This window comes from Amphibalanus amphitrite, unplaced genomic scaffold, assembly GCF_019059575.1.
Source record: "Amphibalanus amphitrite isolate SeventyFive unplaced genomic scaffold, NRLGWU_Aamphi_draft 000195F_arrow, whole genome shotgun sequence".
Classification (NCBI taxonomy): domain Eukaryota; kingdom Metazoa; phylum Arthropoda; class Thecostraca; order Balanomorpha; family Balanidae; genus Amphibalanus; species Amphibalanus amphitrite.
Window position 1 is genome coordinate 314,825 of NW_024881690.1, and position 20,005 is coordinate 334,829.

Consider the following 20,005-nt stretch of genomic DNA (forward strand, 5'->3'; position numbering starts at 1 on the left):
CATCAAATCACATGTTTGAACGTTTGAAACCACGAAAAGCTTGCAAACACGCGGCTAGTGCGAGCCGACATACGCGAAACCGCGATTCCGACCAAACATGGTCTCGGAAAAGAGGTCACAGGTCAAAGGTCATTTGGGTCAGGGTCATGAAATTTTCAGGGTAGGTGTAAAAGTGATCAATGCGAGGGTACTGAAAGTTTCGTCGCGATCGGCCGCTTTTTACGCGAGTTATTCGCGAAAAACCATGGGGGGTCCATCCGACCCCCCCCCCCTACACATGCGAGGGTTAACAAATAATCTACGCTGCTGATGCTCCATCTTTCATCGTTTATCCTCAGCCTCTCGAAAAGTAGACTTTACCTATACGCATTGAACGAATCATTAGTCAGTTTACAAAACATGCTTAGTACCTACATAAAAACAATAAAATATATTCACAGATATACGCCGTTACCTACACTTGGACAAGATCCGCCGTAATTGGCTGTAATTGCGTCAAACACGTTCCCGACTGCTGTCGTTTGCATCTGCCCCAGCCCAGCTGTCCATTGACGGCTCCCCTTGCCGGCGCGATAAGACTTGTGGCCCACCCGATAGCACGCATTTGTTTCGATGATAGGTAACACCTGGGTAACGGGCTGCTACTTTGTGTGTTATACGATATCGTGCTAAAAAAACTGAATGAGGTTTTCCAGATCTGTTGGACCAGATATAGGACCTGTACTGCTTCTAACGATAGACATAAGCAGAAAACCTTTCAAAGGGTTTCAAATGTTAGGCCTTTTTAAAGGCCTCGAACAGCCTGTCCCATAGCTGAGCTGTCTCTCTTCCGTCCACCCGCAAACTATTGCGACATTATGACCTGTGTATTCCGAACACACGAACAAATATCACACTTCGAGTCACGTACCACACACCCAAGAAAAACAAATACCATTTGACTTTGAGGCGGACAGTGTCAGCAGCATTTGGGGGACCATCTTCAAACTCGACCATCGAAGCAATGTGTTTGGAACTCCGTCTGAGACAGAGTCATAGACATTTCAATTGGCCGGGGAATCGACAATCATTTAAACCAAAACAGCCTGAAGTATGTTTATAAATGTTAGCCGTCAGGCGCCCATTGTAAATGCCATATCGGCCCGGCTGTTTCGTAGCTGACTTTAGAGGGCCTTGGCCTGACTTGCACTTGCGCGTGCGAACTTGTATATCCATTCAGAGCGTATGAGCTTTGTAAATCTAGGCGCAACCGCAGTTGATAGTGATTATCATTTTTTACGGCAACTTTGCGTGCGAATAAAGACCGAAGAAAAATAGTTTTACAGCAATCATGCTATACCTTTCTTTTTTGCGCAATTTCTTTATTTTCTAAATAAAATCAATGAGAAACTCAATGAGAAATTCAATGAGAGTCAATGGACATTGGGCAATATATAACTGCGCTTCTATAGAAGTTTTTTTGAAGTAAAACACGGCCCTGTCACTCACTCCTCATCTTGCCCACTTTGAACCCAGATTGCAACTGTACCGTGATGGTGGCGTAGGCCAGGAGGATCAGTCGGCTGTCCGAGGGCCCCTCCCTTCCCCCTCCCCCACTGACGGCGGACACCCCGGGACCCTCGCCATATCCCTCCCATCCCGCAACACAAACCACGCTGTCTTAGCAAAGCCGTGCACTTCCAACCATCGCTGTCATACAGCCACAATAGCAAATGTGAGACTGTGCACTATCCATTGTGCGATATATGTGCAACTGCACTGCTAACATGGCTGGGGTAATCTATACAAGCACCGTTATATATTCAGCTAGCGATTTCACTATATTCAAAAACAGTCCATGAACAGAGCATCACATCTATTGTATACCCAGGTACGCAATGCCGAATGCAGAATCGCATATACAAACGAGAAGACCGCAGGGCACTGTGGTGCGATAGAGGCGCCGAGCAGGCCTCCAGGCGGTTTATATATGACGTGTATGACCGGCGGTGAGAGGCCGCAGAGTGCGCCAGGCTGACTCCAATCCCCTGTCCAAGGACACACCCTGCACAATGCACACCCCACGCCGGCACCTCTCACACCGTGCACTGACGCGTGCACTTCTTTTGAACTAAAAACAATGTCAACAAATATCTAAGCACGTGCAGCCCGCGCAGTTAGGCTCCATAAGGCCCTGTCGATTCGCTCAGCTAGATCAGGGCATATAATATCACAGATGACACGCCTTTTGGCGAGGTCCGAGGAGCCCGCTCCTCTGTCCTCGCTACCAACCCCATGTCGCTCAGATCAGTGATTGACCTGATCTGACCTGACCTGACCGGAACCGACGAATACATTTACTTTGGAGAACGAGAGTCGGCGTGACCCATCAATCCACCACCGAACGATCTGAAAAAGAAAAGAGAACACCGTGAGACGACTGCGAATGGCTGAAGAAAAATACCCATTGCATAGGTTTGTGCGAAGACACTTGTTCTCACGAGTTGTTCTCTGCTAGTCTGTCATGCCATTCCCACACCGTCTGCCAGGCTGTTCTCTGGGCTCTGACAGCTACAGATGACGGGGCCCTGTAACCCAGTCATCTCTCGTCTGTTTCCAATCATCCCCTCTTTGCCTGTTTTTTTTTCTTCTTCTTGGTTCTTGCTCTTGCCTCTCTCCTATTGCCCGTCTTTGGTCTTTCCCCCTTGGCCGTCTCTTCTCCTTGACTGTACCAGATTGTCCAAAACATCTTTTCTAGATTGTCTCCCGGCCACTCTCCTTTCCTCGACTATACCCGACTGTTACCCTTTGTCATCCCTTGACTGCCCCATGGGTGCCCCCGTCCCCTTGACTGCCCCCTCGTCCTCCCCCATCCCCTCCCTCGCGCCGGCCGCCTTGCGTGCAGCACTAAACATCTCCATCGGTGTGCCGGCGCGCGGCGCGCACACGAGCGCTGCCCGGCTGCCGTGCAAACGAGCAGCTATCGCGTCATCGGCCGACAATAAAACCCGCACGGCGCCACATTGATTAATGACCAGTCGTCAGCAGGCCCGGCGACCCAGTCGGCGGCCGCTGCCGGTACCGCGAGCGGGTGCTGACACCGAGGGGACACCGGGAGCGGGTGCTGACACATAGACGACACAGATATGACACCGGGCTGTCATCGGGAGCGGGTGGTAACAGCGAGACGATATCGGAAGCGGGTGGTGACGGGGATGCATATATGACACTGAGACGACACATATATGAAACCGAGCTGACACCAAAACTGACACAGATAAGTGGCAATAAAGACGGATGCAGCGTTACAATGCCGTAAAAAGACTGGACAAATGTATTACTTTTCGGTTAAAATGCAGCTAAATTCAATGTTGTGCTCTTTTGGAGAGATTGGTCCCATATTCTGCCTTCCTCCCATAGCACATTGAGATACACAAAGGCTGCGCCCTTCTAAGGCTAGGCTACAAAGGCTAGGCTTCGGCTACGTTCTAAGGCGCTCTTCGGGTGCCGGGACGAACGCAGTCAAACCTGGCTGGACGGCTCCGCTTTAGGTCCGAGACAAACATCCAAATCCCACTAAGTAATTGGCCGCGGATTAATTCGTCGTGGGCGTGCCAGCACGTGCCGGAATAAAACCGGAATAACGAGACGGGACGGGGCTGAGACTAGACGGGACTGGGACAGGACGGGACGGGACGGGACGGGACGGGACGGGACGGGACGGGACGGGACGGGACGGGACTGGGACGGGACTTGACTGGGACGGGACTTGACTGGGACGGGACTGGACTGGGACAGGACTGGACGGGACGGGACGGGACCAGACGGGACCAGACGGGGCTGGGACTGGGACAGGACGGGACGGGACGGGACGGGACGGGACGGAACCAGACAAGACGGGACTGGGACAGGACGGGACTGGACTGGGGCAGGACGGGACTGGGACATGACGTGACGGGACTGGGACGGGACCGGACTGGGACAGGACGGGACTGGGACAGGAAAGGACAGGGACAGAACTGGACGGGACTGGGACTGGACGTGACGGGACTGGGACAGGACGGGACTGGGACAGGACGGGACTGGGACAGGACACAGGACAGGACACAGGACGGGACTGGGACAGGACGGGACTGGGACAGTACGGGACTGAGACAGAGTGGGAGCACGGTTTTAAAGTCGACATAAGTTGACCTACCTGTGACCGGTGGGTGTATAAGCAGTGGCGTGAGGTCCAGGTCAGGTCACAGGTCACCAGCACCGCTCATACAGGTGATACGTAACCGGAACTGGTGGCTCCGCCCTGACCGCCGCTGAAACCAGAGGGCAATGGGGTCAGTTCAGCGAAGCGCAAAATCCATCATACATGGATGCTGGATATTTAAGCAACATCAGATACAGGAACAAATCCGCACCCGCACATACCATAGCAGTCAGGGATAGACAAAGACAAAAACATCGATCCAATGCCCAATGACATAGGCGTAGGAACAGGGGGGTCCGGGGGCCATGCCCCCCCCCCCACTTTCGGAGGTGGGGGGGGGCAGCAATGTTAACTGCCCCCCCCCACTTTTTGCTGACTTAAGTGTCTGTCTGTACCTAGGTACCAGTGCTACCACCCGGTAACTTGACAACAATTCAGCTTGCCCTTTAATGAATATTCCCTTTTGTTTCTACAAGTACAGCGTTATTGACCGCAATTTCCTTCACTCAATGAAGGAAACCATATCAGAGACAAGACTGTGGGTCCTGGTGACAGCATTTTGTTGAATACGAGGCACGGGACAGCGAGCACTGAAAAGGTATAAGACAATACTAGCACGGTGCAGGAGAATGCGTATACAAACGACCAACGCTTGACCGGATCTGCTTGGGGTCGGCATAGTTCGTCAAAGGCGTAGGTACTAGCTGGGGGCCATGGTGACCATGTTTGAGTTTGAGCCTCGGCTCAAACAGGCTGGGGGCCAGCAGGCAGCAATGTCTGTATCTGTCCCTTCCCTTCCACTTTCAGTGCAGTAGCGGTCGCAGAGGGGGGATCAGGGCCATGCCCTTCCCCCCTCCAAAGGCTAATCAGGGGGCCATCATATCATTTGCCCCCCCCCCAAACAACCAATGGGCCCCCATGGGCGTATGGGGCTCTGGCCCTTATTCGATTGTCACGAGGCTCAAGAATCCCACGCTAGCTATTAACAGCTCCCAAGCCAGTCTTTGAGGGTCGTACACTGATCTTGGAGGGCACTTCAGTGGCGGTCAAGCGCCGACATTGACCGCTGATAACCCACATTGACCTCATTTGAGGGCCCCTAAACCGGCCTCAAGGGCCCAGTCGGCGTCTGAGGGCCTCACACCGGCCTCTGATGGCCTCATTTCTGTCTCTGGGGTCCCAAGACTAACCTTTAGGTGCCTCTGAGGGTCCTGCACTGAATTCTGATTTCTGAAGACCCGATGCCGGCCTCTAAGGTCCGCATCGGCCTCTGAGGGTCCATCTTGGCCTTAGAGGTCCAACGCCGGCCCATGCCGGTCTTTTAGGGCCCCACACTGACCTCTAAGGGCCCATGCTGGCCTGTAAGGACCCGTCATTAGCCTATGAGGGCATTGTACGGGATTCTGAAGACCTGATGCCGGCCTCTGAGGCCCATCTTTGTTTTTGAGGGTCTTCTGCTGGTCTCTGGGGTCCAACACCGGCCCATGCTGGTATTTTAGGGTCCCACATTGACCTCTAAGGGCCCCGCACTGGATTCTGAAGATCCTATGCCGGTCTCTAAGGGTCCGCATCGGCCTCTGAGGGCCCATTTTGGCCCATGAGGGCCTTCCGCTGGTCTCTAGGTTCCAGGTCCCGCCCATGCCGGTCTGTTACGGCCCAACACTGACCTCTAAGGGCCCATGCTGGCCTGTAAGGACCCGCATTAGCCTCTGAGGGCCTTGCACTGGATTCTGAAGACCCGATGCTGGCCTCTGAGGCCCATCTTGGTTTTTGAGGGCCTTCTGCTGGCCTCTGGGGTCCAACACCGGCCCATGCCGGCATTTTAGGGTCCCACACTGACCTCTGAGGGCCCATGCTGGCCTGTAAGGGCCCACATTAGCCTCTGATGGCCCAAGTCGGCATCTAAATGTCTCATCCTGCCCTTTGCAGGCCCTGTACTGGTCTCTGAGGGCCTCAACCCTCACCGGTCGATGGGGGGGGGGGGGGGCCCGAGTGCCGCCCCTCCATAGTTTTTTTTTCGCGATAGCTCCGAACACGCCGGTGATAGAGAGCTGAAGCTTTGCATACCTGACCTTTGAATCAAGCCGGATCTTTTGACACCAACCGCATTTTCGGGTCAGATCAGGTCACTGACCCATGAGGTCATAAGTGAACCTCTGCACGGTCTTCAGATGTCGCAACTTCGCAACGCCCTCACTGCCAGAGGAGATTTCACAGGGAAATGAACCTTGGAGGACCTAGTACCCATTAGGAGTCTCACAACTTGTACATCTCGGATTTTTCCTAAGGTCATTTTCGTGACCGTCACCTCACCATTAGATATAAGTCAATAGGGATAAACTGAAAACTTTTTCTGGCGCCGTAAGCGATCTTCAACTATCTCAAACACACTGAATCTTTCATGCACTCCTTGCAAGGTTCAATGCGTCACTTTTGCAATGTTGACCTTGCGCGACGTCATTTATGAAGTTATAAGGGTCATATAAGTTTGTCGTCAATAACTACCGATCAAATTGAGCTAGCGAGTCGGGGAAGCCATCAATGGACTCAGGAAGACCTGCCGAATCGAATGATATGCGACATGACCTTCTTCGACCAATTTCGTGACCTGGGGGCGCTGACCTGACCGTGACCCGTGGTCAACACCCTCAGTTTACCTCACCCAAACAAAAAGTACATCATTCGACGCGCCTGAGAGAGGCGAACACGATGCTGGCAAAATCGCGGCTCTGCGGCCGTGTTTTGCGAAGTTATTCACCAAAAACGGAACCGTGCCTTGAGGCACTTGACCTGACCTCAGAGGTCACCGGTTGACCTAGAACCTTAAAATCGGGTATCGACCTCTGCGTCTTGTAACGGCGCACACGCTCCTTTTTCCGCGACGCGCTAGTTCAACCTGGGGCGCAACGGCGAGGGGGGTCGTACCCGCCCCCCGCCCCCTCGGCCGGCGCGTATGTAGAAAACCTATAGGTCCGGTCCAGCGAGGGTTAAACTGGCCTCTGATGGCCCAGACCGACCTCTAAAAGTCCCACACCGGCCTCTGATAGTCAATCAGCCCAGTTGCAGTGGTCGCTGATATAAAACCTCTTAAAAACGTTATAGGTCTGGCTGAGCCTAGCTGGGCCGTTCATGCTGATTTTTATAGGTATATTGAAAAGACTCGCTTTGCACGTTTCACGCTTGCTCGTAATGAAAAAGTTGCTGGATGCCTCTGGAATTTGCATGGGTGCCAACGGCTGCGGAGGACAGGGGAACGCGTCCATCAGTTTGAGTTTATGGACGGGAGTCTCCCTGAAATTTTAACCAATTTTGTTTTTGTTTTTGTCTCGATTTTTTTTTATCTCTGATCATGTTTGCGAAAAAAAATGGCCGAAATCCGAGGAGAAATCGGATTTTGGGGGTAGGTTAGGTTTTGGACCTCTGGGACCTTGCCCCCCCCCCCCACTTTCGAAAACGTTCCTACGCCTATGCCCAATGAAGTTCCGTTTCAACAGAAACATCAGTTAGTAAAACAGAAAGTAAACATAACGAAGTGAAACAAATCAGCAGACCTCTGGAGATCCGTACGAAACAACCATAAACATATTGCATGGACCATATTGCATGAGGGTACGGAACGTAACAGACGGGCTTCAGTCACTCATAAACGTAGGTCGCAGACATTTGCCACTAGCCACATCATTGACGGAGAAGCACAGGTTCCATCTACATATATGTAGATGCCACCTGCCAAATATATTTGGCAGGTGGCAGCCTGGCAGGTCCACATTGGTTCAAAGGTCGACAGCTGATAAAAATTGCAACTACATGCAACTTAGTAACTTCATTCGTCTCAGTGCGGCGGTCAGCGGTCAGAGGTCATTAGTCAGTCAGTGGTCAGTGGCCAGTGTTTGGTCATCAATGACCAGTCCTGCATCCCATTTACACCACCCGCGCTAACTAGCGTTCCATTGCCCCGTGACGGGCCACAGAGCCGCCGGCCGCCGGCGCGGCGGTGACTCACCGCTAAAAAACGGCCCCCTCTGCGGCCGCTAATCAGCTGCGGTAAGCGTCCCACACCCCGCGACCGCCCTGTATAAACACTGGACTGCCGTCGCCGCACTGGTGTGCCCCAGACGATATCGTCGCCACCCCAGAGTGATTTATTGCCCAGCGCGGCGATAATGAAATCAAACGTATATATTTAATGGAATGTCTTGGGTTCAACCCTGCCAGAAGCGTACGGTGTGATTATCAGGAGCGCGTCTTAGAAGGGACAGACCCACAAATAAATATTTCACCAAAAAAAAAATCATTGCTTTTAAGTTTAAGTATTCAATAATTACCCCCACTCAATAACAAAGGAATCTCTTGGGTCGTCCTCATTTCAGTACCCAATCGCTGCTAGCCTTATCATTTCTATGTTCAATGGCGAATGCCCATGCATAACGACGCCCATCAACACTTTCCTCTCTCCTTTTTAACCCACAAATGGTGTTTTCGGTCCCGTGGCACCACAACAGCGCTATCCTTAGCTCCGTTCCCTTTCCACCCCACCTCTGACGTCCTCTGATCTCACGGGTCCATCAGTGAGCGCTCTCAGCCAGCGGACCCTAGCTTAGCAGCCCGGGGCGGATCATTAGGTGTCTCTCCCACTCTGGGACGCGTCAGCAGGTCACTGTAAATCAACGGCCCGAGTGGCCCTTCTATCTCGCCCGATCGCGTCCCGCCGCGCCGGTGACCGGGCGCCAGCAGAGAGCCCGGGCCGTCGCTGACAGTCACACCTGACGCAACCGATGCGCGCATTTGCATAATATCAGTCAGGCCGTATTAGCATACGACCCTGTTTGATTGGTGTGCGGACGTCGGCGCTGCGGTCGGGTTCATCGGTCTGCAGGCACGGGTACGGTGGTGTCCGCAGGGCCAGGCACCCGCCCCGTGAGCCATGCTCGTGATTCGTGACCAGTGAACCCTGTCTTCTGTGCCGTATGTTGACCCGGGCCTCGTGGTCTGTACTCTGTCCTGGAGCCTGGTGCCATCTGCAATCTTATCCTAAATAAAAACGACAATGATCTGCGTAAATTTTGGCTTCCATCAATAGTTTGGTTTTGTACCAGACGCCCATATTATGTAAGAGGCCCAATGCCCATAGGTCGGTGGCTGTCTCGAAAAGTCGCATCAAACTTCCACTGAATGCATATTCCACATTGCACAGAGCACACAAAAGCGTGCAAGCACGCGAACGATTTGCACAGCAGTGGGAGAGCTCATTAAGAAGCCTCAATATAGCCGTTTCCTTACAATTACAGGCGCATGTCAATGGAAACTTGCCATCCCAGATTCCTAAATACTACTACCTTGCATAGTCACTGCGGCACTGACAATCATTTTGATATATGAGAAATGTAGACTTTTGTTGGCCTTGCGGAAGCGGCACGTGGTGCGGAGAGTGGGTCACAAGGAACACAATGCCGGGGGAGACCCATGGGGCGATATCTCTTAGAGCACGCGACCGTTTCAGGAACAACGCGGTCCGATAAGGACCTAAAAGCGGCAGCCGGCCTCACAGGGAGATCCCACATCTCAGCGGAATGTGCTGTGCAGAACATCGGGAAGACCCTCCTATCGGAGCAGCAGAGAGCGAGAGGGCACATTTACCCTATCGAGCTGCAGAGGGCGGAAAACTGGGGAGAACCAGCTATCAGAAACCGAGTAAGGGAACCACAGCCCTATCTGACGCGGAAGGGTGACCACTGACCGCCCGACGCCGGAAGGGTGCCCTGGTAGCACCGCCGTCAGCCACGTGTCAGGCTGCGGGTCTGTTTGATGCAGGAAGGCTCCTGTTGCCTAGTCTGAGTCATACCACTTGCTGACCATGAGACACTTGATTTTTCTCTTGACTGCGAGTGAAGTGGAGTGAACTCCTTTGCAGTGAACTCCCCGGACCGTCAGGGAAGCTTAATGAAGCTCAGCCTCACACCATGGCCTTCAGCCAATTCAGCCCGGCGGACTTGTAGTTCCTATCCTCTCGCGGCCCCGCAGTGCTCCTACTCAATATCACTTTACTACCTCTTAGTTGCCCGATAGGTCCCAATTTCCTCCTTGCTATAAAAACGAGTACCACGGTGGCTCTTCGTAAGCTGTCCAGCTTGGCCGGGACCAAGGGGTCTTACAATATTGAGTCAGCTACGTCAGCTACCATGGATGAACGGATGGCAGGTCACAATAACTTACTTCTTCTTGTGTCACACTAGTACCTACTGCCCAGTGCAATCTCTGTAATTTCCCACATTCCTATTATTTTCCCTATAACTCGCAGCAGTCGGCCATCAGTGCGATAAAACCGTGAATGTAAACTGAGAAGCATGACAGCTAACAGATTCCTGTCAACACTTTTCTGGACCCTTGAACAAAATGACATTATTACGACGATAGCCATAAACCTGTTTACAGGTGCCATACTCGTATGTGCAATGCTTAGCTGCATAGAAGCTGAATCTTATCAAATCCAATACTATTAGCGTGAAAAAGGAGAAATGAGTATCTTAGCTTACGGATAGGTCACAAAGTGAAGACGTGCCTCACGCTTTTCTCGTCAAAAGAACGGGAAGAATCAGGATCGGGGTCCTCACCGCTTCTATTCGCTCTGAGTGGCCATCGCGTGCTGATGGAACGCGGGGTTATGTTGACTGTACGCGAAGTAAAAGTGATTTACAAGATATTTCAAGCATAAAAGTTAGGCAAGGTAGACAAAGTACCACCAACATTCGGCCGTGTTTGGATGCGCCACGACGGCGATAAGCGCACCTTTTCTGAGAACGCCTCCAAACGGCAGTAGATAATTACGTACCGACTCGTCCACGAAGGGACTGAACATGCAACTCTACAGGGCAGGTGCGGGTGCCAAGCCGACCACGGCGCTCCCATCGGATGGGCGGGCCCAGGTTCCACCCTTCAGCCGGGCGGGTCTGCGGTTCCACCCACATTGGTTGGGTGCTCTGGACAATGTCGGCCTGGACCTCAGGCTCTCTGTGGACTACTGGGGTGGATTTTGGACAAGCTCACCCAATCGCGTCCACCTGTCTGCATTCTCCAGTTTCCTCCAAATCAGTCCAGAACTGCCGCCAGCGAAGAGCGCTGCGATAACGCTGCTCTCCGGGATCGAGGACGATGCGATTCCCCTCAGAGTCTAATGGCGCCGTTACGAAGACGGGCGATAACAGACGCCGCGAGCTGCTTCTCAGTCCCTTAGAGGTCCCCAGGTCCCCAGAGGGCTTGGTAGTTACAACAGGAGAGTGCCGACTGGCGCCGGTGACATATCGATCCAATTGTTCCCGGTCAAACTGTTCCGTAGTGACCCAGCTGGTATGCACTATGCACGACTGCGCCAGGCCTGTTTTGGTTGACACATGTCGGTAGTCGTTGATTGACTTTTTCCATAGTCCTATTTGGCTTCGTATCGTTTATAGGGAGGTACCCTGTCTTATTCCCTGAAAATCCTTCCATAACTTACGTTGAAGAAAGGTGACAGCCCGCTGAAAAACGCTACCTTCCTCCTAAATTCTACCGAAACTCCTGCAGGTGTACAGACTGCAGAACTCATAAGTCATAAGTTACAACCAGCATCCTGCATCCTCACACATGCCTGAAAAGTGCGCGCTCTGCTGACCTACGTCACGCCCCGGTCATCCAGTACCGTCCCGGCAATCAAGCTCCCTTCATCTCCGGGACGAGTGTCCATCAGTCAGAACCGGCGACCACTCGGAGAGGCCACTCGCCACCGGGCTGCGGCGGCGGCCGGGGCCGGATTCCAGCCGGCGCCACACGACCGCTGACGATCGCCAGATAGCCGGCGCCACTGCGTCCCCGGGCGCCGCAAGCAGCGGGCAAGGACACGGACACGGCGCGGACACAGCAGCGGGCACAGCACGGACACGGCACGGACACGGATACCGCACGGACACGGGCGCCGCAAACAGCGGGCAAGGACACGGACACCGCGCGGACACAGCACGGACACGGGCGCCGCAAACAGCGGGCAAGGACACGGACACCGCGCGGACACAGCACGGACACGGGCGCCGCAAACAGCGGGCAAGGACACGGATACCGCGCGGACATGGGCGCCGCAGGCAGCGGACAAGGACACGGGCACGGATACGGACATGGACAGCGGGACAAGCGGAGTGGATATCGACACAGACACGGACACTGCGTGGACAGTGGACACATCCCCAGGTGGACATGGGGAAAATGATACGGCTGATACCATGAAGACGCTATACGACGGACACAAGGCCCAGACCTAGACCTGGACCAGGACCTAGACGTAGACTCAGAAGACGGTATCGTACATCACAGGCCAGGCAGCCGGCACTTGACACAAATAAACTGGCATGCATAGACAACGGGGGACTACCAGACACTGAGGCGAGATATGCAACAAAGCACCAGGCATGCGAGGACACTGGAACAGACAAGGACGACCGTGCCTCTCCAATGGACCAGCAAGGTCAGGTCAGAGTAGATAATAGTATGCAAGGAGCACAGCGCTGTCACCAGGAACACAAAATGGGCATCGGGAACGAGCGTCATTCATGGTACTCACTCTTTGTAGCCGGAGCCGTAGGGGTTGCCCATGTCGGCAGTCATTTGATGCTGCTGCGACTGGTGCGGGTGGTGATGGGGGTACTGCTGCTGCTGCTGTTGCTGCTGCTGCTGCTGCTGCTGTTGCTGTTGTTGATGGTGGAGGTGAGGCTGCTGCTGCTGCTGGTGCTGTTGATGGTGCTGTTGTTGCTGCTGTTGCTGCTGATGGTGTTGCTGATGCATGGACATGTGCGCCTGGTATGGGTCGGTCCGTCGGTCCACGGTGCCGAGGCGTCCGGCACCGCCCGCCGCCATACCCGAGTACTGTCCACTGTACCCCGCCGCCACGCCGCCCCCGCCCCCGCCCCCGCCGTCGGCGCCGCCACTGCCGTGCGCGCCGGCCATTTTGGCGGCGCTCTTTAGTCCTGGCGGTGTGAGCGGCGGCGTATCCGCCGGACTCTCGCCGTAGCCGGTGGTACCGTACCCGGTCGACATGTACCCCCCGACCAGACCGGCGTACCCGCCCGCCGGCGCCGGCGGGTACCTGGCAAAGTCCACCGGGCCGGCCGCCCCGGCCGCCGCCGGCAGGTAGCCGCTGCCGCCCCCGCCCCCGCCGCCGAGCCGGTCCGTCGGCCAGGACCCCGGCGGCGGTGGGGTCTTGCAGACCGCCGTGTCGGCCAGGGACCAGATCTTTGGCTTCTGCCCGTCGACCAGCGCCCCCTTGGCCTGGAAGTCGAGCGCGTCGGGTGACAGCGCCTCGGCCTTGACCTCCGCGCCGGCCAGCGGGGACAGGCCCTCGCCGTCGGCCGAGGACGCATCTGCAAACAGAGGGTCAGCTCAGCGAGTGCAGGGCGCGCCGCCGGCATGGCGTCAGCCGGTGCGAACACCCGCCATACGGGCGACTCAATATGCAGTGTCCCTTTATGCGGACTTGTGATGCAGATGACATGCGCATCGTGCAAACGGGAGAACTGGGAAACCAGGGGCGCTAGGACCGAAATGGCTTGGGCGACAAGCAGCTCCAGCGATCGCCTGAGTCTGATACAGCGAACTGGCTGACGTTTTCCGCGAGCGACAGTGACTCGCCATCATTTGTCAGTGGCGCATACATCAGGTGGTGTCGGCGGTAATGTGGCCCGCTGAGAGGCGACATCACTCACCACCACGTGGGTCGGGCGCCTCGCGCCGGCCGCGGCGCCGCTCACCTTTCTCGCCGACCGTGCCGTCCTGGTCGGCCTTGTCCTTGGAGTCGCCGTTTTCGTCGACATCGTCGTCCGATTCGGTCTTGTTCTTCGGCTCCCAGGTCATCTTGTTCTCCTTCTTCAGTCTCCGGCGCGCGTTGGCGAACCACGTCGACACCTGGGTCAGCGTCATCTTGGTGATGATGGCCAGCATGATCTTCTCGCCCTTGGTCGGGTAGGGGTTCTTCTTGTGATCGCTAAGCCACTTTTTCAGCGTGCCCGTAGACTCGCGCGAGGCGTTCTTCTTCCGGTGCGCCAGGTCATAAGGTGCGTACCTGTCGAACAGATAGGTAGCGGGTCAGTGGGTGAGGCGCAATCACTCTAACTTGGCGCAACATTGCGTGGGCATCGTTAGAAACCGAGAGTTTAACTCGATGAACCAAGATACATACTTGGTCTCCGGAGTACGCTAGCCCCGCAAAACCCAGCTCAAGCGCCAAAAATTAATCACAAATTTCCTTTCGTCTTCTTCTAATCCGTGAACAAATGTTAAATCCTTATCGGTTTCCCTGAACATGGGTTTAAAACGTTTTTCTTAGCTGCAAAATAACGGCTGTTTTCCTCTGACAAATGCCTGGACAAGTTTTGAACAGGTCAGTGCACCTGCTCCCAGACTTTAAGTTCAAGGACAGTCAAAGGCAGTCAAGCTTCATGAGAGGCCACGAAGAAGCCTGACAGGGAGACACGGAATTCTGACACGGAAACACTAAAGTCAGACAAGGAAGCTCGACACGGAGACACTATGTAATGTCTGACACGAAGACTCGAAAGTCTGGCACAGAGACACAGAAGTCTGATACGGAAGCCTGACACGGAAGTCTGACACGGAAGTCTGACACGAAAGTCTGACAGGGAGACACGGAATTCAGAGTAACGGATGAAGCCGTTCACCGACGTGACCGTTGGTTATCTAAATATTATGATATTACCGAGTGCTAATCGAAGCAAATCTTTCTGGCCGATTGTTCACGTCTTTTTGGCTCTTTTATGAAATTGTTTCATGATGTCTCCTATTAAATACATTTGCCTTTATAAATAAGCATACCAGATGATTTTCCACATACAGGTAAGCCAGGTATCCAATGATTCTGTCCTAACTGATTTCCCTCAGACGGACAGACAAAAGTGACCTGGTGACCCCGTCGCCTACAGTCCGTTCCCCGGGTCATGGTGAGACCCCGATCAGTCGTATACCCGGCCTGACCGCAGACGACTCGTCACTTTTTGTCGCGGGTCTCTGCCCAGTTCCACTCGATCGCGCCCTCGCTCTCCTCCACTGCTTATGCAGAGTGGACGGAGACAAAAACGGGGCCAGGCTGGAGCGGCGACTGGGCCACGAGAGTGCCGACTGGGGGCTTCAAGTGACGACTGAACCTTAGCCCTCGCCCGCACATGGGGGGGGGGGGGGTGGTTGCCACCCCCCCCCCCCAGGTAGTCTTTCTGCTCTGCACTCAACATTTTTAGAGCTAGAAGGCTGATTTTTCGTATAGCTGCTCCTCTATCCTTTCTTGATGTCCACTGAAAATTTCAAGTTTCTGTGATTTTTGGTTTCGGAGATATGACCTTGTTTTTCAGGTCATGTCATGACCCAAATGGCCAATTCTCAACATCTTGCGTTTGCCATGGGCCTTATGAGCTTTTGACACCCTGATTTCGGTCTTTTTTGCCAGTCTTACCTCTCACCTATCATGGAACATGTTGTTCGACGATGTATAGGGGTCAAGGTCAGGGTCAAGGTCAACCTAGGTCATCTAAGATAATTGCGTTTTAGGCAAGCTGAATTTACTTTTTTTAAGTTTTTTGACTGCATTTTTGGTAAAAGCTTCTCAGATCATGATTTCATGTAATATGGACCCAAAAACAATCGGTGCACACATCAGTATACACACAGACACACACAGACATACAAACACATATAATTGACCTTGACCTAACTTGACCTGAAATGACCTCAGCAGCAAAATTCTGGTCGGGTAGTGTGACAAAGAGGTTCTAGCTGGCTTGGCACCAGAAAACAGCATCGTCATCGGTATTTGATAAGCAGCACACTTGATATCCAGCAGTGACCCAAAACAGCAACATTTTTTAGTTTGACCTGACCTGGAAGGTCAATGACTGACCTGAGAAGGTAAAACTGGGTATCATTGGATTCGTCTCTTCCCAAAGAATCTTTTTGGTCTTTACTGCTAAGCTCTATCTCCAACAGGAACGAAATGGCGCGGGGGGGTGGCAACCCCCCCCCCCATGTGCGTTCTAGGATGGGAAAATGGCATGTGCGGGCGAGGGTTAGAGCACCGGTCGAGCCTGGACCTCTGCACACTCGAGTCGCGTTCAGGTGAGTCGCGAGGGCAGAGAGCTGGTCAGCGAGCTGGATGGTGCTGGTCAGAAGACGTTGCCGACCGCTGTAGTTAACAAGCCAGCTGTCAATTCCACGACAAGAGAAGCCCAGAAAATATAGAGAATTACTGAGGTCAGTCGGTGCTATACCTTCTCCTCCCGCACCTACTTCGGGGAAACAGACAGAGCCGTTCCAAGGACAAGGAAAAATGGCTCGTATCGGTTGTAGAGCACCTGACAGCCGTTCCAGATAGGCTGCGGGAGCTGGCGATCGTAGAGGCGGTCAGCGAGGAATGGTACCGCGCTCAGACGCTGACCGGGTCTCGCTGTCCCTCCGGTGCTAATCAGGGCGTTCCGTGTTCTTTAGTCCGTTAGCTTTCGCTCGCCTAATTACTAATTCCGCGCGACGAAATTCGCCATTCGCCAGCCACCTTCCCATCCGATATCATGCAGGCTGCACCTGCAGACTACAGTAAGCAGATTTGTTTGTTGATAATAACAACTAAACAACCGGTTTCAACGCACCTAAAATAATTTGAGTGATCTCTGTATTCCAGAAATAAAACAAAATTCATCACTGATCAGAGATATTCTCGATGTATTTTGGCCGTTGATGCTAAGTGCAGTGCTTGCTGACTGTCAGCAGAGCGGCCCCACCTGCTCACTGCCCAGTCAGGGATTGCTGACCGCAGTGGTGTGCAGGGCTCACGGAATCAGCGACAGCTTACTCTGCATGGCTCAGCGCGGATAGACCGGTCGGAGGTGTGGTAAGCCACCACACGTCTCCGGCCGGCCGAACTAATCGCTCTTACCGCAGCCGGCCAGCCAGCGACTCGGGGCGAGCCGACGTGGTGGTTTCGGAACGCTGCTGGAGAGACAGAAAATGGCAGGGTGTTTGAACAGCGAGACGAGAACATTTCACCCCGAGGTGGCCTTATCTACATATAGTTTTTTTTTTAAGGCGGCAGGACTATGGCGTTGTATCCTCTGTGTCGCATAATATTTATGTTTTTCTTCAGTTTCCTCTCATCTTCATTAATTGACTTTGTTCATTTTTCCCTTTTGATTTCTTTTTTCTCTCAGACTTCTCTCTCTCTCCCTCTCTCTTTCTCTGTCTCTCTCTCCCTCTCTCTCCATCATTCTCCATGTCCATGCCCTCTATCCCTCTTGCCGTCCCTTCCACCATCTTCGTTTGTCCGTACCAGTCTCTGACCGGTGATTACGTCTTTCCCTCAGCCATAGACCTCTGTACTGTATACAGAGGTCTATGCCTCAGGCCTCAGCCAGTCTACAGCCACCATCTCCATTCCCGGGCGCGGGTCCGACCACCACTTCTCGTCCCGTCTGTCCCAACAACCTCCCATCTCCGTCCATCACTTCTCGTCCCGTCCACCCCATCCTCCTCCCGTTCATTCATCCCATCTACCTCCCGTCTCGTCAATCCTATTCACCTCCTCACCCTCCCCTGCATCCCCTCATCCTCTCGTGCATCCACCTCCCGCCCCGTCCATCCCGTCTCTCACACTGTAGCTCCGTCCACGACCTTTATCCATCACCTGTGTCCAGGTCCACTGTCTATCCCATCCACCTCCCATCCACCCCCTCCTTTTCCGTCTGTCCCATCTCCGTCCATCACCTGTGTCCATCACGGCGCCGGCCGTCATCACTCACTCGGCGGACCATCATCAGTCAAACGGCGAGCCATTATCGCCCGCCCCGCCAGCGATGACGCTAATTAATCACTGACGATCGCCGCCGCCGCCGGAGGTCGGACGCGCGCCGCCGCCGCCGCCGCCGCCGCCGCCGCCCGCGTGCCGCGCGCCGCCCGGCCCGCCGCTACCAGGAGAGCCCAGCAGCCGCCCGCCGCGGCCGCGGCCGCCGGAGTCTCCGCCGCTCGCTCGCTACCCCGCCGCCCGCTGAGAGCGCCGCTACCGCAGCCGCCGCAAGTGAAAATGGCCGTCCTAGCGATCGAGAGCCCAAAAGGATTTTGACGAGAAGTGACGACTGAGGATTGGAGACGAGGGGGGGGGGATGAGAGAGGGAATATTGCGGTAGCTTTGAGGTAGTAGTGGGGAACAGTTGGGTAACAGTGAGTTATTAGTGATATCTCCTCACAGAAAAGTGATACAAATCGGAATAATACCGGTTGGTAATTATAAGCGAGAACAAAACAAAATAGTGGGAAACAGAGAGAAACTGCAGACCAACAGGGGACAATTTGCGTGCGGCCCGCCGTCCGTCGTCTGAGGCTCGGGTTGTTTGGCGTGCTGCAGTAACCACCGGCAGGTGGCTGACCGCTGATGTTCGTGACGGGTGCACTGGTGACTGAGGTGACATTGCGGTGGCTCAGGGCTGACAAGGTCTGTCAGGATGCACTTGTCGGGACGATTGGAGTTGCACAGGTGCAGAAGAACAAACACAACAAGTGATTAGATTTATATATGTAAAAATTGAAGCTGGCTGTTCCTTTGTGGACATCACATTACAGTTAACACACAATTGAAATATTGATCAGTAGGTATATTATAAAGCTACATTTAATTTGACGGAATAAAGGGAAGCGGCACGTTGATATCTGAGATCGTGGTCTGACCCTTCTACCGACGACTTGAGTCTACCGTGGAAAAAACATGCTTGGGCATCTCATAACTTTTTCTCCCGAGTTACAAAGCTACAGCTGTTGTCGTGAAAATGGAATGCAAGCAAAAGCGAATCACACGTTATTCGACATTTATCGAAATTTCATGAGAATGTCAATATAATAGGAAAACGTTAAACGTAAAACGAGTTAATGACCTGAAGGTAACACCTATCAGCCCCTATGGTAAGCACTTTCGATCAATATTTTGAAGAGGATGGCCTGGTTAAACGTACTGGCCAATGGATGCGGAGCGGTTATCTGCATTGATTTTTACCGTCATTAAATCACCACGGTCGTATGAAGGTACGGGTATTTTTCAGTAACGCAGCTGCAGCACCAGCATTGGCGTCACCGGCATTGCTCTTGGTGCCACCGGCATTGGTGCTCGTGTCCGACCGGAAATTTGTGCTACTTAGAGCTGGTGTTTCTGGCGTTTGCGTCACTGAGCAGACCATAACAATTTCATTTAGAATCATTTACGATATACCAGCTACCAATCCGACATTGGACACTGAAGGTATTCCGCTCTTTTGCTTTTCCGGCTCTCACCGAAAGGCCAATATCACTTTGCCCTCAGCACCGGGAGAGCGTTTCCCCTGACTACCATATCGGTCGAACGGTGCTGGAGACACCTCTGCCCATCACTGCCGGCTTCAGACACCCTCGTGGGGCTGGGATGGGCACCAGTCAGATGTCATAACACTGACTCAGCCTATACCCTGCACAGCCATACACACACGGTCGCTACCTACAAAGAAGCGGACAGAAAATATACAGAACACGTCACCGGCAGCGTCCTCTTGTCGAGCAGCTCCAAGATCCCAAATCTGTCGAAGGGCCCCCGTTTCGCCCTGCCATCGCCGTAAACAGACGCCCGCGACTGCAAGGTTCACAGAAAACAAAGATACAAAGCACACCATCGTCAGCAGTGAAGAGGCTCGTACTCCTTTTCTATAGGCCTCCAACAGCCCTCAGAAAAACAAACCTTCATACGCCATCAATCTGGTCGCCTCGAATAGGACACAAACAAGCCTAAAA

At 53.7% G+C, this 20,005-nt stretch overlaps 1 protein-coding gene across 1 annotated transcript in view; it reads right to left on the minus strand.

The window, feature by feature from the left end:
• Window positions 1-851: 851 nt before the first annotated feature.
• The window catches only part of LOC122384655 (homeobox protein araucan-like), a 56,643-nt gene continuing 37,489 nt past the window's right edge, over window positions 852-20,005 (minus strand). The window contains exons 4-7 of the mRNA XM_043372257.1: window positions 13,954-14,264; window positions 12,771-13,566; window positions 4,178-4,292; window positions 852-2,388 (exon numbers count right to left, since the gene is read on the minus strand). Of these exons, the coding sequence (XP_043228192.1) occupies window positions 4,244-4,292; window positions 12,771-13,566; window positions 13,954-14,264 (1,156 nt within the window). The 3' untranslated portion in view covers window positions 852-2,388; window positions 4,178-4,243. The remainder of the gene's footprint in view (window positions 2,389-4,177; window positions 4,293-12,770; window positions 13,567-13,953; window positions 14,265-20,005) is intronic.